The following is a 22,861-nucleotide window of genomic DNA, read 5'->3' as shown; positions in this document are numbered from 1 at the left end:
TTTATTTTTAATGTCGAACGGGGTCCATGGCCCAAACCCCCTTCAGCACACACCCCTTCCCTTTGAGGGGCGACTCAAGCAAATGGATGGTGGACTCGTTGTCCTTTTGCAAGGCGACAGAAAATCAAAACACAAAAACGCATGCACACCCCCTAAGCCTTGGCCCTCTTGGCCAACCCCACCAACCAGATAACAGCAAACATGTGCAGGGCACCCCCACCCCCCCCATCATTCTCCCCTCTAAAAAACGCCACCCATGAACAGCGGGCTTTTTGTCGGCACATGTAGAAAATCAACTAAAAATTCGCGAATTTCTACGCTGGACAACTTTTGTGCCAATCTCCCTCTAAACTCTGCGCACCCCCACACCCCTGGTTTAATTTTTTAACATTTTGCATATTATTTTGTTTGAAACGCAGTTGGGCTGGCCCCCTCCCCTCACCCCTTCTCCCTTTTTTGCACCCAACCCCTTCCATGTGTCAAACATGCCATTTATATGCGACGAGGCTGCTGCAATGGCGATGTGGGAGTGAAGGATTTCAGAAAACATTTGCCAAAAAATTTTTTATCAAAGCCTTCAGCTTCAGCAGGAGCTTCGACGCATTGTACGTCGGGAAATTTGAAACTCGATAGACAAAAAAACAAGCCGGACAAGCAATAGAAAAAGAAAATCCTCCCGGCCCTCTTGATTTCCCATCCTTTGATTCGCAACATTTTTTTTCGGGGATAGATTTTCGCTTGATTTTTACTGCACTCAGGCTTCGAGCCGCCGCCTGCGACTCTGTTGCTGTCTGCATTTTCCGTTTGTCCTTTTTCCTCGGAAAAAGCGAAAAAGCGCCGCTGCTCCTGCCGCCTGCTGCCTGTCGATTTTCTATGCCGACGCATCTGCAGGAGGAGGCAGCAAAAGCAAAAGAAAAAACAAAAAAAAAAATAGGTGGAAAGCGGCAATAAAACTAAGCAAAAAACGCATTTAGTATAAGGGCCTGACATGTGACAGAGTGGAAAGGACATCCCTGCATGTGTGGGCGTCTGTTTGTGTTTTGTGTTTGTCTCCCTGCAGATATCTCCTCTTGCAGGCACTTGTCCTCAAAAAGGAGCGGGCTCCGAGGGGAAATACTATTCTATACTATACCATATATATCGGGGGGGATAGCGGGGGACATATGGGGTGCGTCCACAAAGGCAGCGCATCGAAATTGGTCACATTTTTCGAAGGGAACTACAAATTGTTACGGCAGAGGCAGCAGCCTGGGCTTTTGAATCTGAGCCCGAGTCCGTAGTTACTGCACTTCCAACTTTAAGGCGGCCCACGGGCATCGATTCCGATTAATCTGAGGGGAGATCCTAATGCGAAAAGCGCCCAAGCAAAATCTATGATTAGAGCTCCGAAGAAAAAGACCTTAAAAAATCATCGACTTTAAATGGAAACTTGAAGTGATCTGGATTTTTAGGGAGAGACTTCTCTCTAAACTAGAATTTGTATGGGGCTGCCTTAAAGATAAGGACATTTTGCCAACTTTATAATCGATTTGGAAGTGTCAAAAGTGTAATTAAAACATTTAAAATTAAATTCAAGAAAAGAAATGCCTACAAAGAAGACTTGATTTGTCTTATTTCCAATGTTTTGAAGAAAAGTGTTTAGATTGTTAGAGAATTATTGTTTAAGATTGTTAGAGAAATGTAATTGCTTCTGAAACTTGCATTGTCCTTCAAAACTACATCGTCACCCGAATATAAATTATTGTGGTGCTTTTGCGCATACCCCTATTTAAGTGTCATTATCCAGTGTTTATTTGCTTTGATTCGATTGCGAAATGCACACAAATCGACCTCTGATCAACGTCAGTGTTATATAGTAGGTACATTTGCCTTAATCACCAACAGCGCACAGTTGAACTGCCGACTAATTAATGGTCACCCCTTCCACCCCGCCGCCCCTGACATTTGTGGTCGCTGTTGTTGTTGTTGTTGCTGCTGCTGCTGCTGCAACTGCTGGTGAAAAAAAGGAAACGCAAACTGACTAACTGCAATGCAAATAAAATGTGCAGCAGTGGCAACAAACAAGAGTGAGTGATAAAGTTGGCCAAAATGCGCTATCAATTACACGCGGATTTTTGTCCATTGATGGGCGGCAGAAGGGGGAGGGGCACTTGGGGGGCTGGTTCGCCCACCTGCAACAGCTTTATGTTGACACGTGCAACATGCTGTTAACACCAACAATCCGTTTGTGCGAGTGCGAGTGTGTGTATGTGTGTGTGTGTGTGAGTGTTCGGGTGCCAGCAACACTTTCGCTTTCAAACGCATTTCGCGTGAATTGCAAAAAAATAAAAATAAAGAGCTGCATTTGTGGGTGAGTTGCATGTGCGAAGTGTGTGTGTGTGTGTGTGTTTGTGTGAAGCAATGCTGCAGCAAAACGCACTGTTGCATGCAATAGCAGCAGCAACAGCAACAACAGCAACAACACGACAGCAACATCAACAACCGCATGACAGCAACACTTTTTACGCGTGTTTTTTGCACTCGTGTTCGTTTCCATGGCCATGTGTGTGCACTTTTTCACACACAATTTGTGCAGCTGCCCCCGAGTGTGTGTGTGTGTGCGAGTGTTGCTGCTGTTGCTGTTGCAGTGGCTGGTGGCTTTTGTTGTGACATTTAATAGCTATACACTGGCTAATAGTTTCCACGTGCCACCGATTTTCATTCATAAAACGACCACTTAAATTGCGAGGACCAACATGTTGCTGATCCTCTTTTTAGATGGGTGAAGATGGCTAAAAGGCTAATGGGAATGCAACCAATAGGGAATACTATAATGTGGATAAGGATTCACTCACCCATTTTAACAGAAATATAATATAACAATATATGCATTTAATTTTTAAGACTGAGACACTAATTATTTTAAATCGAGTTAAACAAAGCTATTCCTTTTTTTCCACACAATTTTAAGTTCATTTTAATTTCATTTTTAAATTAATAAAAATTCTTAAACTGTAAGTAAATGTTGGCTTATACTCTTTATTCAAAAAATATACTTTACGAAATCTAACTTAAACTTAAATCAATTTTAATAAAATACTTATCTATCTATCTATGAAATATCATTCCCCTTCTCCTCTTCTAATCACCCAGCGATCTAGTAGGCCTAAATATGCATTGGCAATCAAAAGAGCTTAGAGGCCAACGAAAAAAAATTAAACGGTTTCAGGCGGTCATCATGTGTCCTGCATCCATTTGCATTGCCCCGCCCACTTGGCACCGCCCACCGTGACAACATTGCGATAAAAACCAGTTTGAAAAAGCCATGAGGTGAGCCACAAATTTGCGGTCAATTGGGTTTCGGCATGTTGCCGCAACAATGGACACACAGACAAACAGACGGACTGCAATGTGCAACAAAAATGCATCAACGCACGGGGGCCAAAAAGCCATTCGCATTCGCGAGTGGAGCCTCTGCCACATAAGCACACGTTCCCGATATTGACCCTGCTCCAAAATCATTTTTTTGCCGGCTGCATTTTCACACTTCAACAGAACGAGGGGAGCCCAAACGAAATCCAAAAAAAATAACTAAAAATAAAAAAAGGCGACAGGCCGATGCATAAAAAGTGCAACAATTCAAATGGCCCAACATCGCGGGGGACGAGATGAGAAGCCTACTGCTACTGCAAAAATTCATGCAAAAATCGGCGCGTGCAAAAGTGGAAAGTGGAAAAAAATCAATGCAACGGCCACCGCAAACAAGCGGCCAGGGGCGGGTCAGCGAAAGGGGGGCGGGGCGCGGCAGGGTGAAAAAACCGCCGAGTGCAGCGTCGATTGAAATCCCTAATAATCGCGTTGAATGCACTTCTGCCAAACGAAAAAAAATAAAAAACGAGCACAACAACCGGGAAGCCGGTGAAATTCGTTTGGAAAAAATGCAAAAATATCGAGTGGGCGAGTGGGTGAATGGGGGCGTCGAAAAAGGGGGGAAAGGGGGGCGGGGCAGGAGAAGAGCGCGGCCTGAATGGAAATGACCTTCACTGATTTTTACGCTTTTTTACCAACATGGCCAGGACATTGATATGCAGCACAGGATAATCGCGGCCAGTGCAATCAAAGTGCAATGCAGCAGAAAAGGGGGAGTGAAAACGGGAAGGCGGGAAAGCGGGGGAGTGAAAATGGGAAAAATGGGGAAAAAGGAGTTGCGTTGCTGTTTGGTGTGGCCTTTTTGGCCATTTTTTTCTGCACCCATTTCGCGATGGGCTGCCAACTGTTGATCGACCAACAGTGCAACCGGCGCGGAAAAAGCAGGGGGAGGGATCGAGTCGAGTCGACCTTGACGCGTGTGCCGCATGCTGAACTGAACAATCGAATGGACAGCCAAATTGGCGGCGTCATCATCATCATCATCAGCATCCCGCTCCATTTTTTCCGGCTGCACTTTCTGGCCGCGATGCATCGCTCTTTTTCGCTGTCATTGGCAACCTGCAACACAGAGAGCAACATTTTTCGGGGGCACGGCCCCCGTTTTTGGGTCGCGTTTTCGTGCGTGGCCCATTGAACAGCCGCAGCGGCGGGCGTTGCATGTAGCCAGCCCCCCAATTTGCCACACCCCCGTTGCCTCTTTTTTTCCCACCGCCTCCCCCCAGTTGCACCGGGAAAATTTTCATTCATGCATTTTGTGTGTGCGTCGCGAGCAAATTCATTCAGTTTCAATGCCTCATTCATGGGAATGCGAAAAGCGGAGGGGGTTTTTTTGGGGGGAAGAGCGGGTTTTTTTTACGCCGCTTTGTGGCTTTGACTTTGGCCAGGTGTCGACGGCCCACACAGGTGTGAAATCAAAGGAGTGCTCTCCGCATTAGGGGTTACTTCAAAAACAACTTGCAGAGCTAATCAAAATCTTATGTACTCCACACAGCAATAAGGAAATGTTTTCAACAACCTATGGAAAAATATTCATGAGCTAAAATTATAGGAAATATTTTTAACATATTATTTGGAAGGATTTTCTAAAACACCAAACAAAATCAATTTTTTTTAAGGAACCAACAACCTTTGGAAAAATTATTATTATAGGAACTGCGTACTCTTAATTTATTATTTGGAAAGATTTTCTAAAATAAACAATGTAGTTTGTCAAGCTAATTTTTAGGATATAAACAAACACCAACACGAACTCAAATTCTTTTCTTAAATAATCAAGATACATTTTTGTTTCAACCTGCCACATTTCCTATATCTTCGAAAAGAAAATACGTTTCTTAAACAAAAATCACTGAGTTCTTAATCATTCCTGGCCCGACTTCAAACAAATCCCCTGACAATTACCTGTTGTTCTACCCTCCCCATTTTTCCCTCCAGTCTTCTCTAGATTTCCGCCTCTTATAATAATCGTGCATTGTCAAACACCGCTGGCAATTATAAGAAATCTTCCCCTTGGCAGGATGAACACAGCCTCAAAGATTTGCAGCCCGAATATTTTGCGCAGTTGTTTTGTTTTTAATATTTCTGGTAGCGCTTTTAATTAGTCTGGCAATTCTTTGAGCGCTTTTGTGACAATTCCTTGAGCAGGACTTCAATCAGTGGCGCTTTTCCTTGGTGCACTAATCACGGCTTATTCGGGGAAATTATGTCAGTGAAAGCTTAAAGGGGCTGGCAGCTTTAAGATGCAACTGCTGCTCCCAAGTGGACACATATGCGCCTGCTGACAGCTAATCCTTGGCCGAAGGATGCAGGACGCACGCCCCAACCACATGGCCTAACAACTTGCAACAACAGACGTCGTCGTCTGTCGATGCCGTCCGACAAATACAATAAAAAAAAAAAGAAATTATTTGCCTGCGTCTGCACTTGAACTATGGGGAATGGGCGTGGCAGCGGAGGCGTTCATTTGTATATAAATGAATGCGGGAGGCGAAAGGGGAGGAGAGTGAGGGAGTGTGGCGGGCAAAGGAGCGACAATGGCCAAGTGGAAGCGGAAGCGACGCAATGCAATCAAATGGCGCAGCGCGCAAAATCTACAAAAACACAAGCACACACACACACACGCACACACATACATCTGCAAATACAGGCAGCAGATGGACACACATGCAATAAGGAGGGGAAGGGGGAGGGGGAAGGCGGTCGGTCAGAGGACACAGGACACTGGACCCTGGACAACTTGCAACGCACGCGAAAATCTTGCCAGTGGGGCGCCCGGGAAACTGGAAAGGCCAGGAACCAGCAGTCGGCAGTCGGCAGCCTGTATCCCAGGACCCCGCCAGGACCTCTTCCTATTCCTATTCCTATTCCTGTTCCTGCAAACAATCCTCGGTACAGTTGCGCCGTCTAAGCCTGCTGGCTTCAGCAGGAGCAGCATCCGCTGAAAGGGGAATCCCCCTCCCCCTCCTTTGACCACCACCCACACCTCCCCCTCCCTTCTGGCCATGTTTTCGCGTTCGTTTTGCCGCGTTAACTGTCCATCAATGCGGGCCCAATGGGGATGTGCACTGCGAGCAAAAAGGGGTGGTTGTAAGGGGGAATTTAATAACTAAAAGGGAGGATGTCATAAATTACTAAATAATTCTGCATTTTTGGAAAGCTTTATTCTCCTATTTATTCAAAATCTACATCATATATTTGTGTACATTTATATATTTCTGTATATTCAATATATTCAGTTATTGAATGTCATTCGAAAATATAAACTGGAATCCTACTTTATAAAATAAATATATTTATAATACAATAAATAATATTTATAAATATTTATTAATTTCTGTTTATTTTTTAGAGGAGAGGATCTGTTCAATGATAGATCCCTGATCATTATGCTTTTTCCTAGTGCAACTGTTTCTAACTCAGGCGTAGGTCTCGTTCTCGTTCTCGTCCTCGTCCTCGTCCTTTTCCACATCCTCGTGCGCGTCCTCCATCTCGTTCTCATTCTCGGGCGGCTGTCTATCTGTTTGTGTCTGTGGCATGCACCCCTCTACCTGAACCCCGACTGCTTAATCCCGGCCAGCAGCCCCACCCAATGCAGAAGGCCCTCGGAGTGCCCCAACCCGAGGAGCAGAGAATTCCTGCTGCCCCCAATCCACGACTCGTTTCCCAATCAGACAGCCAGCGGCATCGTTAGCAACGCAACGCGACTCCGGAGTTCGCCTGCATTTCCAAGTTTCGTTGCAACCCCGATGGTCAGCAGCTCGGACTTCCATCTCCTCCACGTCCTCCACTCTTGCCACCAGCTGACCAACCCACCAATCTAACAATCCACCCACCACCCACCCCGTGGAGCCCCCTTTTAAGCCCTTTTTCATTGCCCATACGCCCTCGAGGGGGTTTTATTGCGCTAGGCATTTTTGCATATTTGAGGCATCATCGCTCATCGCTTTTGTGTGTAAGCCAACTTTTAGACATGGTCGAAGGTAGAAACAACAGCAGCAGCAGCAAAAGCAGCAGTGGCAGCAGCAAAAGCAGCAGCTGAGGACGAAGAATCGGCAAAGGGCCAACCTAACCCTTGTTCGCCCATTTTCTGCATTCTCTAAGCTGCAGCGTCGCCGTTGTCGCTGTTGCACTCTTCTATTTGGCGTTTTAATATGCAACATTTTTTCCCGCTGATCTCCCCGCCGGCGATGCCCCATGCCCCCAGTATCCATTTCCCCATCTTGTGTACGTTTGGTCACCTCCATGGTCGCAGCTTCGGGCACTGAGAAAAAATCTAATATAGTCTAATATATTTACATATCTAATAATCTAAAATGTATATACAGTTTCACATTTTAAAAGGTGGTTTAAGAAAATGTATACACTTTTGGGATATTTTCTTGTCTTTCAATTTAATTTTTGTTTAAAACAGTTGATCAGTGCTTTAATTGTATTTTTATATTTCCTCCAAATGACTTCATCACCAATGTTGCTGACTTTAAAAAATAAGTTTGTCTTTCTATTTCCAATTGAATCAGTTTATTATCGTCTACGCACGCGTGACTCTAAATTTAAAATAATAAAAACAAAAAGCTTTCATCCAATTACCTAAGTTGTCTCTTCTTGTGGCTGCATTGTTTAAAATTAATTGATTTCGGAACCTTTCGGTTCTATCTTCTATCTGGGCAAATCCCCAATTGATTCAAAACAAAAACATCGATAATTTGACATGTTACCTGTTTTAGTTCAGATAACAAATGAAGACGTGAGTTTTTTGACAAAGATAAGAGATTCTTGTAGACTTTATTGAAAAAAAACCCGTTTTGTACTAAAAAAAAAATAGAAAGCAATTGGTTTTACTCGATGATTTTGGCGGAGATTCTTTTGCTGCTTTTAACAGATATTTTGGGCAGTGCAATCACACTCATGGCAACCGTTTTATTTGTTTGTTTGCTTGTTCGTTCACTCATGTGTGTGGGTCAGACGACGACCTCTCACCCCTTCCGCAACTTTGTCTGTTTGGCTCAAATGTTGTCATCTTTCCCCGCACACACGAACTCCACCCCCCACAACCCCCCACTTCCACCCAAAACCACCCACTTTCGGCCTTTCGCAGAGGCTTTCGTCGCTTTTTTGGTCATCCACATCCAGTGCCCACGTCCTCCGCCGTTTTCTATCCCCTGATCCTGCCGCCTGCGTCCCGCGTCCACATCTCCGATGTCCTTTCGCGTCCGCGTCATCGTTTTGCTCGTCAGCGTCGTCGTCACCAGTTAAATACATAAATTTTCGTATAAACGCGTTCTGCAGTCGCGAGCCTACCAGCCATTTCCCATTTTCCGTTTCCCAGTGCCCGCTTTTCCCCCATTTCCCCTGTCCCTGACCGGCAACAAACAACTTAGAGAATGCGTGATGCATTTTCGTGTTTCTGCGTTTGATCCAAATTTTGTTTGCTGCAATTCACTGGTTGCTATAAACCAAACAAATTCGGAAATAATTAAAGGTTTTTGAATAGAAGAACATGTAAATAGTTTAAAATAAAAATTGGATGAAATATGTAGATGAGTAATATGCGATATACAAATGCAAAATGTCTTCATAAAAATACAAAAATATCTTCAACCAATTTTTGCAAAGGAAATCGAATCGTTAAATTTGTTAATAACCAAAATTCACACAAATATAAAGACACCGGATAATAAAAAAATATAATAGTACAATTCCTCATAACTATTTTGAAGGCTGGCCATTAATAAGCAAAAGTATCACTTTGGAGGCATTAACACAACGGAAATGGCTGAATAAAAGGCATTAAAAATCTCATTCACAGTTGCCAGGTGAATACTGAATACTGAGCAACTTGATCGATTGAAATACCTGTCGATCGCGTATTTTGTTCCCCCTTTTTTTTCGCGGCGATTCATGGCCGATGTTTATTACAATGTAACCAACTGAAAAAGCAGCCGCCATTTGCCAGTCACGAAAAAAATTATGCATAATTTATGACTGGCTGGGGTACCTCTACCTGTCTCTCCCCCTCTCGCTCGCTCACCTTGAAGGTGGCTATAGCTTCGTCTCACTCGCTCTTGTGCGAATTTTATTTTCGCTAGATTTGTATTTTTTTCGTTATTTTATGCATATTATAAATGCGCAAGGCAAAAACAAAATAATCAAAATGCCCACAAACACACACGAATAGGGGGAATTCGCACACAGAGGCGCAAAATCGAGGCTGACCAGTCTCAAGCGATAGTGCCCCGCCCTCCGCCTTTTTAACCCCTTACCCCCAAAGAAACCCCCTCCCCCCTGCCACAAGAGCGAGAAAAATGAAGAAAAACAGTGGAAAACTGCAGGTGCAGGCAAAAGAAAGAGAAACGTCTCTTAGTCGCCAAAGAGTCCGCTTGTTGCCGTCCCTCTCGCGAGAGAAAGAGCACGAGTCGTCAAATTCGCCGCACATCTTGTTTTTCGCCTAAGCATTTGTTTACAATGCACGAACGACGGCGCCGTCGACTGAGACGCCGACTTCTCTGCCACTGAGAGCGACGGGCAAAGAGAGTTTTTCGTTGGGTTATGGCGGGGGGTTTCGTGGGTGCGGGGAAAGGGTGGCCCCAACAAACGGAACTAATTAATGAAGCATCTTTCAACCGAGTTTTATTCCTCAGTTCGGCGAGAAATGCGTGTGAAGGAAATAGATAAAGAGTAAAGGGTTCGAAAGAGAAGATTGCCTAATGATCACTATCATAAATCTTTTCCTAATTTATGATCAATCTTGTAAATAATTATTAAAATATTGTCTAAGAAATATTCGTGTATTAAGATATTAATATTTATTTTTTTAAATATACATATAATTTCATAAAATATATTTATGTATTTATTGGAATATAATGACCCATAAATATCTTTATTTATTTCAATTCCTTTCAATTATCTTGAATACTTGCAATGCACATTCAAGTTACCGGCAAAAGCGCTGCCGATATCAACCATATTTTCCCACTTGCTAAGCCCACTCCCCCCGCCCCCCCGCAATGTGCTCCTCGTATTCGAACCGGGGGTATTGGTCGGTGGGGCATGGCCCCACCCTCTCCTGCCCAGCGCCTCCGAAAAATATTAGGCCTAAGCTCGCTCTTCGCTGCATTTTCGGGGCAACTTCCGTTTCCTCACGCACGCACACTTGCCAATTTCCCACTTTCCACTTTCCACTTGCAGCGACGCATCCTTTTTACGCAATGGTAGTTGTGCAGCGCCAAAGCGCCAAAAATTTTTGGGGGTTGCAACGGCGAGAGGCCGAGAACGAGGACGATTGTGAGTGCGAGTGCGAGTACGAGTGGCAGGACGAAGGACTCGGCCCGACAGCCGATTGCGATTTTGAGCTCGAGGAGAGCCAAAACGCAGCGCAGGAGCAAAGGAATGTGGCAACAACGTTGTTGTGCCGTTAGCCGGCGTTTTTTGGCGCCTACAGCTCGCCGATTTCAGCCGTTTGTCAGCCGACTCTGCCGCCTCTGCCACGCTGCCTCAGTCGAAGTCTCTGCATTGCTGCCTCGCTGCCGCCTCGCTGCCTCGGCATTCAGTTTTCCGTTCGCCGTTCGCAGTTCGCTGTTCTCAGTTCTCAGCGGCGCCGCATTTTCCTTTCGCCTTTCGCAACGCCGGCAGAGCAGTTCGCGAACTATTCGCAACTTCGTCGCGAACTCACAGTCGCCGCCGCCTGAGAGAAACAACTACAAAAAGGCAGCGGCAGCGGCAGTGGCAGTTGCCTGCAACATCAGCGTGCCCGTTGCCACATATAGCCAGCCATATAGCCAGTGAGCCAGCGAGCCAACGAGCCATATAGCCCATCGAAACATCGAGGCAAAGAGCCATCCAGCCATCGAGCCATCGAGCCACAGTCATAGCCCCTCGGCGACCCTCAGTTTTCCGCACCGAGGCGTCGTGGGCCATCGTCGTCGTCGTGTGTTAAGTTTGTTTTGAGTTTTTCCGTATCAAAATGTGCAAAACGATTTCAGTCTAATTCAGACGCTCGTGCTGAGAAGACTTTTGGCCCTGTTTGTTGGCCATAGAACACACAGAACACAGAGAACACGGAACGCCACTGAACTGAACTGAACTGAACACACTATAAACCAAAACTCTGGACACACGAAGCGTAACGTAACGAAACGAACTGAACTGAACGGAACTGAATTGAAAGAACGAGACGGGCTAATTGCCAAATGGCCACGTAGTGCGCGTAACGTAACGAATACGTAAAACACACTTACACATTAACACAGCGACACACAGACACCCACACACAGATACTCACATGTACATGCCCACTCTCAGTTGAGCGTCGTAATTGTCGCGGTTTTTTGAATTCTTTTGAAGAAATCAAACGCTATGTGAAGAGCGAGCCGCGTTACGAAACGCGTTATACGTATTACGCTTACCGTCTACCGTTATACGTTAACCGTTAACCGTTGAACGATCAACGATCAGCTGTAGACAAAATGGCGTCGGCGCAGGCGGAAACGAAGGCGTCCGAGCAGGAAACCGTTAATCCGAGGCAGCGCAAAGGATCGGGATCGGGCTCCCCGAAGAGCAATCGCAGTTCGCCCGCTCAGCAGGAGGAGAAGCGCACGAAGAGCGAGGATCGCACTTCTCCAAGTGGAGTGGCTTCGAAGGATGAGGATAAGGAAACAGGAGGTGGAGCAGGAGGAGGTGGCGGAGGAGGAGGGTTAGCTGGAGGTGGAGGATCCTCACCAGTGAGCTCGCCGCAGGGCAGGAGCTCCTCGGCGGCGTCGCCCAGCTCCACGTCGCAGCAGTTCTGCCTGCGATGGAACAACTACCAGACCAACCTGACCACCATCTTCGACCAGCTGCTCCAGAACGAGTGCTTCGTGGACGTGACGCTGGCCTGCGACGGCCGCTCCATGAAGGCCCACAAGATGGTCCTCTCCGCCTGCTCGCCCTACTTCCAAACGCTGCTGGCCGAGACGCCCTGCCAGCACCCCATCGTGATCATGCGGGACGTCAACTGGTGCGACCTCAAGGCCATCGTGGAGTTCATGTACCGCGGCGAGATCAACGTGAGCCAGGACCAGATCGGTCCGCTCCTCCGCATCGCCGAGATGCTGAAGGTGCGCGGCCTGGCGGACGTGACCCACATGGAGGCGGCCACGGCGGCGGCGGCAGCGGCCTCCTCGGAAAGGGTCACCTCCCCCAAGGAGGGCACCTCCTCCACTTCGAGGACCGAGAACGAGCGGGAGGCCGAGGAGCTGCTGGCCTTCATGCAGCCGGAGAAGAAGCTGCGCACCGACTGGGATCCCGCCGAGCTGCGACTCTCTCCGCTGGAGCGGCAGCAGGGCAGGAACGTGCGCAAGAGGCGGTGGCCCTCCGCCGACACGATCTTCAATCCGCCCGCACCGCCCAGTCCGCTGAGCAGCCTGATAGCCGCCGAGCGGATGGAACTGGAGCAGAAGGAGCGCGAGCGGCAGCGGGACTGTTCGCTGATGACGCCGCCACCGAAGCCACCGTTGAGTGGCGCCTCCGCTGTGGGCGTGGCCAGTGCCGCCCGGCGATTGGAGACCGCCATCCACGCTCTGGACATGCCCTCGCCGGCCGCCACGCCAGGACCTCTATCCCGATCCTCGCGTCCGCACTCGCAGAGTCCCCAGCAGCAGCCACAGCAGCAGCAGCAGCAGGCCCAGCATCCGTTGCCGCTGCCCCTGCATCCGCACCACCACGCCCCGCCCGCCCCCCATCCCGCCCAGGCCTCGGGCACGCCCCACCATCCGCCCTCGCCCGCCGGAGACTCGCGGTTTCCCCTTGGACCCGCTGCCGCCATGGCCGCCGCCATGGAGCTGAGCGGCCTGGGCCAGGGGCCGCCCGCCGAGCCACGCCTCCCGCCCCCACCGCCGCACCACCACGGCGGCGGAGTGGGCGGCGGGGGCGTGGGCGGAGTAGGAGTCGGAGGAGGCGGGGGAGTGGGCGCGGGCGGAGGATCGTCGCTGGCCGATGACATGGAGATCAAGCCGGGAATCGCCGAGATGATTCGAGAGGAAGAAAGGGTGAGTGAACTACAGATACTTATGTATAAAATTCAAAAAGATATCAACTCCAAACTGTGATCCTTTCGATATTTCAAAAAACAAACACAGTAAACTTAATGATATATCTTTATCTTAGATAAATTAAAAAAAAATGGTTAGGTTCGAGCAACAGGATCTTAGTTAAGATATCAAAATCAAAAAGTCTTTATGTAGTTGGTCACTTAGAATCAACTTAAAGAAGCTCAAATATATTCTTGAAAAAATTGTAATGTTAATATTACCATTTACACTTAACCAAAAACTAATTGAGAAAACCTGAAACGCATTATAAGTTTCTTAAAGATTATAAATTCACATGTCATACCTCAAAAAAATTAAAAAAATTTGTGATACTCTAACATGAAACTTAATTTCAATGCCATACGAAATGACTTAATGTCATAAACAACAATTTGCTGAAATGATTTACTTTATGGGACTTAAGCTAAAAGTTAACAGTTTCAATTTATGAAAATTTTGATTATGAATTTATCTATCAAATTTTTTAAACAATTTTAAAGGCTTAAGAGAGTTAACTCTTTCCGAACACTCTTCAGTTTCTCAAGAACATTTCATCAAAGAGAGTGTAAGATCATGGGGGTCCCCTCTCTTCTGCTGCTACTGCGCTGCAACTGCTCTGTTGCAGCGCTGCTTTTCTCCCGCTCATAGGCTCCATTTATTGAACGTATCTCTTCCACTTGCTCTCTCCGATCATTTCGCTTGGTTTGTTTTGATTCACGATTCGCGCGCCTTTCGGCGATCCCCAATCTTCGGCAGCGAATTCTGCCGGCGGCATTTCGCCTCGTGTCGTGACGTCACAGCGCGGAATGTGGAGCTCCAGTCCCACAGATTTTGAGCCCCCTCCCCACCTCCATTGTGCCCACTCCCTGGAATGATTGACAGCATTCACGTGCTCCACGTCGTCCATTGTTCGCTCTCCGCGCCCTCTCTTTTCCCCCGCGGAGATTTGTTCCAGATATTTTCCCCCATTCCGAGGTGGTCAGATCCCCCAATTCTCGGGCTCTTGGGGAGCAGTCACTGGAACGCTGCCTCGGTGACCAGGAGGTGATTGAAATTCTTGTGGCCTGCGGTTGATTTCGATCTATAGAGCATTTTGTGACTTGTTGTGGTTCCCTAAGTGTGCTTCAATTAGGCCAACGGCGAAAGATATCTGCACAGTGAAAATATGGGGATCATATGATTTGTACATATGTATATTTTGTTTTTTTCAAAAAACCCTCATTCCTAATATATTTGACCATTTAAACAATTTTTTAATATGTTATTAAGAAGAACAGTTTTTTAAATGTGTTAAATTTATGATCCTCATAGTGAAACTGTTGGTGATCAATCAAAAGATTTTGTTTATTACTTTACTGCTGAACTCCGTGGCTTCATTAAAAAGTAATAAATTTTAGAAAAATTAAAAGCAAGTCTAAGATAAATCGAAAGGTTTTTGTCATTACTTTTAAAAGGAATATCTACTATAATTATATTAATAATTTGTGGGGAGTACAAGTGATACAATATTTTCTGTCAGTTAAGATCGCTGAGGGGGAAGCAAAACTCCTTTCGGGGGGACAAACTCTACGACCGGTTCGAGTTCGACTGCATTAGCACTGAGCTCACCGCAGAATTCGCACTTTAATAAAAATTTGTATTTATTTATCCAATAGACGTCGACGACGTTGTTCACTCAAGAACCCGAGATCTCCGGCGATGGAGTTCCATTCACAGCCGCATTCGCATTCGCAGTCCCGGTTCCATGTCCATTTTGCCGAGAGTTCCGAGATCAATCGGAATGCGATATTTGTTTGTGTGCAGTCAGAAGAAATCCCAGCAAGACTCCTTACGATATTCCCTCCGATTCTCGGCCATGTTCCGTGTTTATTGTCGCTTTCGAGTGCATTAATCAAATAGCCGGCCCGGCCATATATATATGAATATAGCCGCGTGCATTAGCCCGCTCATGTGTTCGATTTTTGAAGCCGTTTGTTTGCCCCATCGCCGCGGCGTTGCAAGGCGCGTTGGCTCGTTAGCGTCTCTTTTCAATAAATATTTTGTTTTATGCTTTTTTAAATATTTTCCCAACTGACCGTTTGCTTTGCTTTTTATGTGCTTAGAAATTCTTTGGAAAATGCATCTGCATCTCCGCCTGCATCTGCATCTGAATCTGAGTCCACTGCGGCATCTGTATCTGCATCTTTGTTTGTTTGCCTGGGTATTAGTGTTGCCGGCCGTGTTTATGCTTTCCTGCTGTTTGCCTTTCCGATTGTTCTCCCCATTTCCCCCTTCCTACAAAATTGCCCAACGTTTATTCACACATTTCATTTATTATTAAAAACTGATGCATTTTTGGTGGCAGCGCGGCGATCGGATCGCATCAAGCCACTGCCATATATAAAAATCAAATATTGACAGGCAGCATCCTCGGCCAACTTCTTTAATATTTATAATTCCTTTCCCTTTATATTTTTATATGTTTGTGTGAATGCACCTCCGATTTTATACCTCCTTTTCTTCCCCTTCCCATAAGCAGATAAAGCCGATAAGTGTCAGTCGCCGTGGTCCAGGGGTCTTGATTCTCAGCTCTCAGTTCTGGCCGTCTGGTTGTTCGCTTTCTGGTGATTAATTGCACTTTTATTTGTCTGCCTTCGCCTTTGTTAAAAATCATTTTTTCTCCCTTACGCACTTTTTTGTTCTTCGGTTTTTCATATTTTATTGCCAGCGCATTTAGATTGTGTGTGCGAGTGTGCATCATTAGAGGTTGTATATTATTATTGGTTTCCTCTCCGGCTTCTCGATCGGTTCACTGAACTTTTTGCAGAGCGTGGGCGCAGAGGAAGTTTTTATTAGGCGCAATAAGACGACTGAAACTCATTTGGGGGGAAATACATTGCTCTTGAGTTTGTAATTTCAAAAGAACAATTTATATAAAAAGGTAGGGGTTAAGAATAATATACTATATATTATTTTTTAACTTAAAATTTCCTACAATAATTTTAAAAAGATTCACATTCCCATGAGAAATAACCCTCCCGAAAATAAAGATTACAATTGAGATACAATATTCTGATTGTAATCAATTCCACATCCCGCAGCCTTTTCCCTTTCCCTTTCCCTTTCGATTTCCTAGCCACTTTCCCACTCAATTAGTCCGCAGATGAGGGCCAAACCGCAGGGAGAAAGGGGCAGAGATGCCGGAGAAAAAGGGAGAGAATCTGCGAGAATCTCACACTCATGATTAGCGTGTGTCGCTTACCTTTTCTCCAGCCGGCAAAAACTGCAGCCCGCCACTGCCACAAAAATGAAAAAAAAAAAAAAAACGCTGCAGACAAATTACCGCAGGGGAGGGGAAGCAGCAGCTAAACGTGCCACATTCAAACTACTTGAGCGAAACACAGGAAAAAAGGTGAGGAATCAGGAAAAGGGAGCGAGTGGCGTGCATAAAAATTGAAAAAGATGCACAGCTCGAAAAAGGAATCTCGCATCTCGAAGTGAGTGAGTGTCTGTGGGCAAAGGAAGCCAACAAGCCACTTAACCCAATCGACAAAAGTCATTACACTCGTCACTCTCAGACGAAAGAGCTCACGGCTTCCGCTGTATCTCGGTGTCTCGGTATCTGCGAGATACTTTTGCGTTCCCCGGATTCCCGTGGCTAACATCGGGGGTTGCATTATATAAGATAATATAAATAATACAATTTATTACGTGGCCCAGCGTGTTTTGTATTTTTTTTTTGTTCAGCCAGCTGCATCTGTTGCATCTATCTTTTGAACATTTTATATTTTCTTTTGTTTACAACATCTTCGTGGAAAGTAAATAAATAAAATAAAAATGAAGAATATATTTTCAGAACAGGCAAACAAACCCGAAAGCCAAAGAACACAAATGAAAACGAATCCCCGACCGAGAAATAAAAGCAAGAATAAATTGTATAATCCGCTTTGATGTATCGCCTTCTGTTTTATATTATTCAGTCATATTTTATATATGCGCACCCACCGATCCCAAAAACCGAAACGAACCAAACCGAACCGAGGCGATCCCCACATGGAGAATACACAAAAGCGGGCCATTCAAGTACTCCCCAAGTAGTTTTTACAGCATCTTACACATAAAGAGCTGAAAAGCAGACGTACAAATTCCGAATTCCGAATGCCGAATTGGCCCTGCTCGATTTAGTTTAAATGCTTGGCATAAACATTTAATTAAATACGATGAGGCCATAACGGCGATTTTAATGTTTATATTTTCAAATACTTGGCGGAAAATTTTCTTTTTTATGGCTAAGCCAAATAAATCGTATACGATGTGGAAATGAAAATGGGAAATGGGATTGCGGCAACAGCTGCACAAGTAATTCGTTGATTAATCTATAAAAATAAATTTGTATCTATGGACTCGGTGTTATCTGTGTGTGCGTGTGTGTGTTTGTATCTTGTAGCCCATTACTGGCGGGCCTCCTTGGGCATTTTCTAATCGGATTTAGTTGGCCGGCTTCATTTATTTTATTTATTTTTATGCCCGTAATGCGGCATAAATAATTTATGCTGATAAATAACCCCGAAAAGCCCCCCTCTGAGGCATCATCGTAAGGCAAAACAACACACACCGAAAGCAGGAAACGTGAAATAGGAGCGGGTCGCCTTTTCAATCTCATGTATCCTTCTAAAAATATTTATTTATTTATTTTTCAACTCACTGGCACACACACACACCGTAGAGAGGCACTTGGAGAGGTCTGCCCACATTTATTTGTAACCCTGTATAAATTTATTATATTGCATTAGTTGTAAGTCAGACCCAGACTGCGCTGAAACTCAAATACATCTGGGGAACTTGTGGCCTGCTGAGTGTCTTACTCCTGCTCCCCGATTTCCCCCCGATTCTCGATTCTGGATTCTGGATTCTCGCTCTTTGAAGTGCGGGGGTCGGGGGAGGGGGAAAATGTGGCGGGGAGGCTCTGGAAAGGTGCGTGAAAAAAACTTATTATAAATTACCGTATAAAATATAACAAAGTTGCTGCGAGGGAGCGGCTGCTCTGCAGAGATACATTCTTGATGGAGTGTGGCAAAGAAGAAGGTGCGGTCAGGATTAGCGAGTGGAATGGAGCTGTTACACTGGGAAAAAATATGTGGAAAATACTTCAAGCAGAAAGAAGTTTTAAGATTCAATAAAATATTCAGGGGTTTTCCTTTGAATATTTAAAATATTGTTCATTTCGTTTTAACAATACAAAAGGTTTTCTTTGTTCCCAGCATTTTACTATCTGATAATCAAATTAAAAGTATTTTTTCCCGTGTATTAACATTGTAAAATAAGCGAAAAGGACATGCAGAGGAGAAAGGAGCGGTAAGTGCATAAATGATGGAGGAGACCGGCGATTTAGCGAGAGCGGGAGATCGCCTCTAATTGATGTGGGGCATGCACTCCGCCGTTTCTATAAGCCATAATGGAAATGCAGGCTCTCAATCAATTATTGATGAGCCCGGATTAGATCCCGCCCGGGTGTGAATGCCTTAATCCCGTTGCCATTTTTCCTTTTTGCATTTTAAATATATGTTCAAAAAGACGAAGCGGGCCGCGCCCAACTCCCTTGGCAAAGAAAAAAAACACACAAAGCAAAAATCTCGAGGAGTTGAAAAGCAAAGTCTCCTTCTCGTTCGAGGAGGCGGAGGATAAACTCGAGGTCCCCGGCAACAAACTAAAGACAAATATTTACAATGAGCGGCCGATTAATCAAACGCACAGCCAAGCGAGAGGCACACAATACGAAAAAGTATTAAATAAATAAATAAATGGCAGTCCGCGTGGCCGACAACAAAGATCGGCTTCATCAGCAGTTGCCGTTCGAAGGAGGCACAAATATCATGTGTATCTGGAAGATACAAGTTTGTCTTGGCTTTTGTCTTTGTGCAAGACCGCCCCTCCTCTTCCCCACTTCCCCTTTTCCGCCCCTCTGCTCCTCAGCCCCTCGCAATTTTATATCGAACGAAAATAAATTAATTAAAAATGCAGTCGAGCGGACAGAGGCAGGCGGATACATATTTTTTTGTGCAGTTTGTTTTCGTTTTGTAATTTATTAAAAGACAACTGAGTCAACGGCGGCATCGGCAATTTTTATAATTGCATTTATTTATTTACAATAATTGCGCGGCCGGCTGGCTGGTTTCTTTTTTTTTTTTTTTTTTTTGTTGTTATTCTTTATTTATTTATAGAGCACGCACGTGATTGTCATCAGAAATCGATGGAATTTCAAATTTCGACCCGTCATTCCGGCAATGCATCGATAAGATAGTGCGCAGATTGGGTAACCCAAGAAGTTGGCTGAAGTGCACACGCTGATTGATTAGGAAAGGCGGCGGCGGGAGGCGGTGGGCGGAAGGCGGAGGGTTTTCAGGTGGTTGCCTCCGGCGATTAGCCCACTTAAGACGACTGAAAGATACTCCTCCTCGGGTGCTGCGGCACCGGGGCACCGAGATACTCAACCGCTCAGATACTTGCGGTCGCCCTCGTCATCGTCATGCCCGTGTCATCGTCATCGTTGCCGTCGCCGTCGCCTTCGTCGTCGTCATCATCCTCAACAGCTGCTGACGACGCGTCGCACCTCGCTTTTGGCCATTGTGTCCGCCGTTCGCTGTTTTGTATCTGCGGCTGACTGAGTGACGCGCTGTGTGTGTGCCAAAGTGTGCTTGTGGCGGGCCATAACCTGCCGCAACACGAAAGCTCACACACAGCGCCAGAAGCGGTAGGCAGAGGCCGAAAAAATCCAGAACCGATCTTACGATACACTCCTTTAAAATCAGACAGAAACCTGATAAAAACTGTAACCAAAAGATACAGAGTTTCTGGATTCGTAAGAAGAAAGAGCAACCGAAATATATAACTTTCTTTTTACAATAAAATTTATATTAAAGAAGATATATCTAGAAATGTTTTAACTTCAGCAATAATTGAAGAAACATAAAATTTAATTTCATCATTAAACCAATAAAAATAATGTCATAAAATTGATAAGCAGCTTTTATCAAAATGACTTGAAGAAAAGGATCAATTAATCTTTGGTAAATGTTAAAATTGACCAACTAGCCATAAAATATGAATAACTGATAGCACTGATAACACAAGTAGTACTAAAGGGGCAGTAAAACGTATTGAAATAATTTTCCAGAAATTATTTCTTGATAAGATTTTTGTGAGACCCCAAAATATGACTTGAAGAAAGATCAGCTAATATAGGGTAAATGGTTTAATCGAACAAGAAGTAATAAAATGTGGTTTATTGCTATAATTGATAAGTGATTCGAAGTCATATTTTTCAGAGAGGTAAAAGAAATTATGGAAATATTTTTGGGAGATTGGGGATTGCTTTTTCTGATCTTAGGAAAAGGAACTAATGATGATCATTAGTTGCAACTCATATTTCTTAAAGAATAGAGGGCAGCAGGTTTCGATTAAATAATTAAAGCATCTCTGAAACAAAATGGTAGTTCCAATTACGGTGATCTAATAATCAGAAACACAATCAATTATTTTCTAGTTTTTAGCCAACAATATAGCCAATATACCCTGCTGGCATTGGGAACCCACCGAAAAGGAGGAAATCAAAATTCGCAGTGCCGTCGACTTTGACTTTGACGCGTTGGCCGCACGCTTCGTTCGCGTCGTTCACACAATACGGATACCGAGATGCGATTCATTCGCACGCTCTACTAACAGCGGGGGTGGGGCATCGGGGGGTTAAGGTGGCCCCAGAGGGGCATTAGGGGGGGTCGAACGGGCCGAGGGGGTGGCGAATGGGCAGTGAGCTGCGGCTGCGTGTTTAGAGGAAATCGCTCGCTACGTCGCTTTCATTCAATTAGATACATTTGTATCTTATGACATGTATTTTCACACCTTGTGCGCTTTCTTTAATTATTGTTGTTGTTGTTGTTGATGTTTTGTTTCGGTGCGACAGCTGGCGTGCTTGTCCATGTATGGGTATCTGTATCTGCGAGATACTTTATGCCCCTGCCACAAAATCCACGGCTGCATTGTGCAATAAAAGTAAATACGTTTTGGATTTTTATAACATTTAACATTGTTCGCAGCGCATTTGGGTTTGTTATTTATGAGGGCAGGGAAGCCGAAGAAACCGAGAAGAAGTTATAACCCCCCGCCGTCTCCAGCTCTTTCTTCTTCTTCTTTTTCTGCTTCTTCTTCGACGCGGTCTTTTTGTGTGTGCGTGTGTACCTACGTTTAAATTTTTTATGAGTTCGTAATAAAGTTTCAACATTTTTCATCATTAAAATAAAATATAAAGCCGAAATTATATTTTATCGTCTTTGCATCATTCTTTTTCCTTAAATACATGGCAAGCACACACAAACACAGAGAGACCTACACTCGCCGACGCGAAGATACAAAGATACAGATACAAAGATGAAGTTATGTGTAGCAGCGTCGCTGCCGCGGCCATAATAATGAATATATATGGAGAGAGACAAGAAACCGCACTTTAAATGAAGACGGGACTGCAGCCACGGCAAATACATATAATAAATAAAATAACAAAAAAGATGTGAATAAAATAAAAAATGAGAAGCGGACTCAGGACTCCAAGACGCTGGCACAAGAAATATTCTTTAATTTAGACCGCGCCCCTGTTCTTCGGGAAGTAAGTGGAAGTGAGTGAGAGAAAAGGGGAAATAAAAATAAAACGAAGAGCGTAATATAAAATAAATATTTCAAGAAACTCGACTTGGTTGCTGTTGTTCCTCACATTGTTGTTTTTGTTGCTGCTGCTGCTGCTGCCGCTGAAGTTGTTGCCCCTGCTGCCGATGTTGCGGTTGCTGTTGTTGTTGTAGTAATTTATAATATTCCTTAACGATGTGCAAAGGGCAAAAACTGAGCAAGCTGGGCACAGTGGGGTGAACAAGGGAAAATGTGGATAAAATGTAATGATTAATTAGTGGGTAACAAAGCTTTCAAGTTTGTTAAGGTTTTTAGAAAGGAAAAAAAGCTAAAACGATATGTGGTATACAAAAAATATATTCATAAACTGTAAGCTTCAAAATGAAGATTGGGTTAAAAAACAGCATGTTCAAAGTTATTATATTTCTAAAAACCAATGTAAATTTCCCCCAAAGCACTCCACAACTGACTCTCCAATTTCCAAGTTAGCGACCGATAGTGACAACATTTATTTGCCCCCATTCCCAAACTTGCAGCTCCGACATATTTGCCTAACTCGTGCTTTGCTTGGACATCAATCAGCAGCTTGCCAGCTGACAAATGACTTCGGAAAGGCGGATCGGATCGGGGGGGGAATCGGCATTGCGAACGGGGTAGCTATCTGATTTACAATATCTCGGGAAAGTATTGCAAATCATGCCCACTGTGTGTGGAGCCTTAATTCATTTTAT

At 44.8% G+C, this 22,861-nt stretch overlaps 1 protein-coding gene across 1 annotated transcript in view; it reads left to right on the top strand.

The window, feature by feature from the left end:
- The first annotated feature begins 11,239 nt into the window (after positions 1-11,239).
- Positions 11,240-22,861, top strand: part of LOC108100129 (protein bric-a-brac 1) — a 60,590-nt gene continuing 48,968 nt past the window's right edge. Inside the window, exon 1 of the mRNA XM_043207773.1 lies at positions 11,240-13,433. Coding sequence (XP_043063708.1) covers positions 11,874-13,433 — 1,560 coding nt within the window. The 5' untranslated portion in view covers positions 11,240-11,873. The remainder of the gene's footprint in view (positions 13,434-22,861) is intronic.

This window comes from Drosophila ficusphila, unplaced genomic scaffold, assembly GCF_018152265.1.
Source record: "Drosophila ficusphila isolate 14025-0441.05 unplaced genomic scaffold, ASM1815226v1 contig_286, whole genome shotgun sequence".
Lineage (NCBI taxonomy): Eukaryota > Metazoa > Arthropoda > Insecta > Diptera > Drosophilidae > Drosophila > Drosophila ficusphila.
Note: the sequence above shows the minus strand (reverse complement) of the source record. Positions and strands in the feature narration are given on the sequence as shown.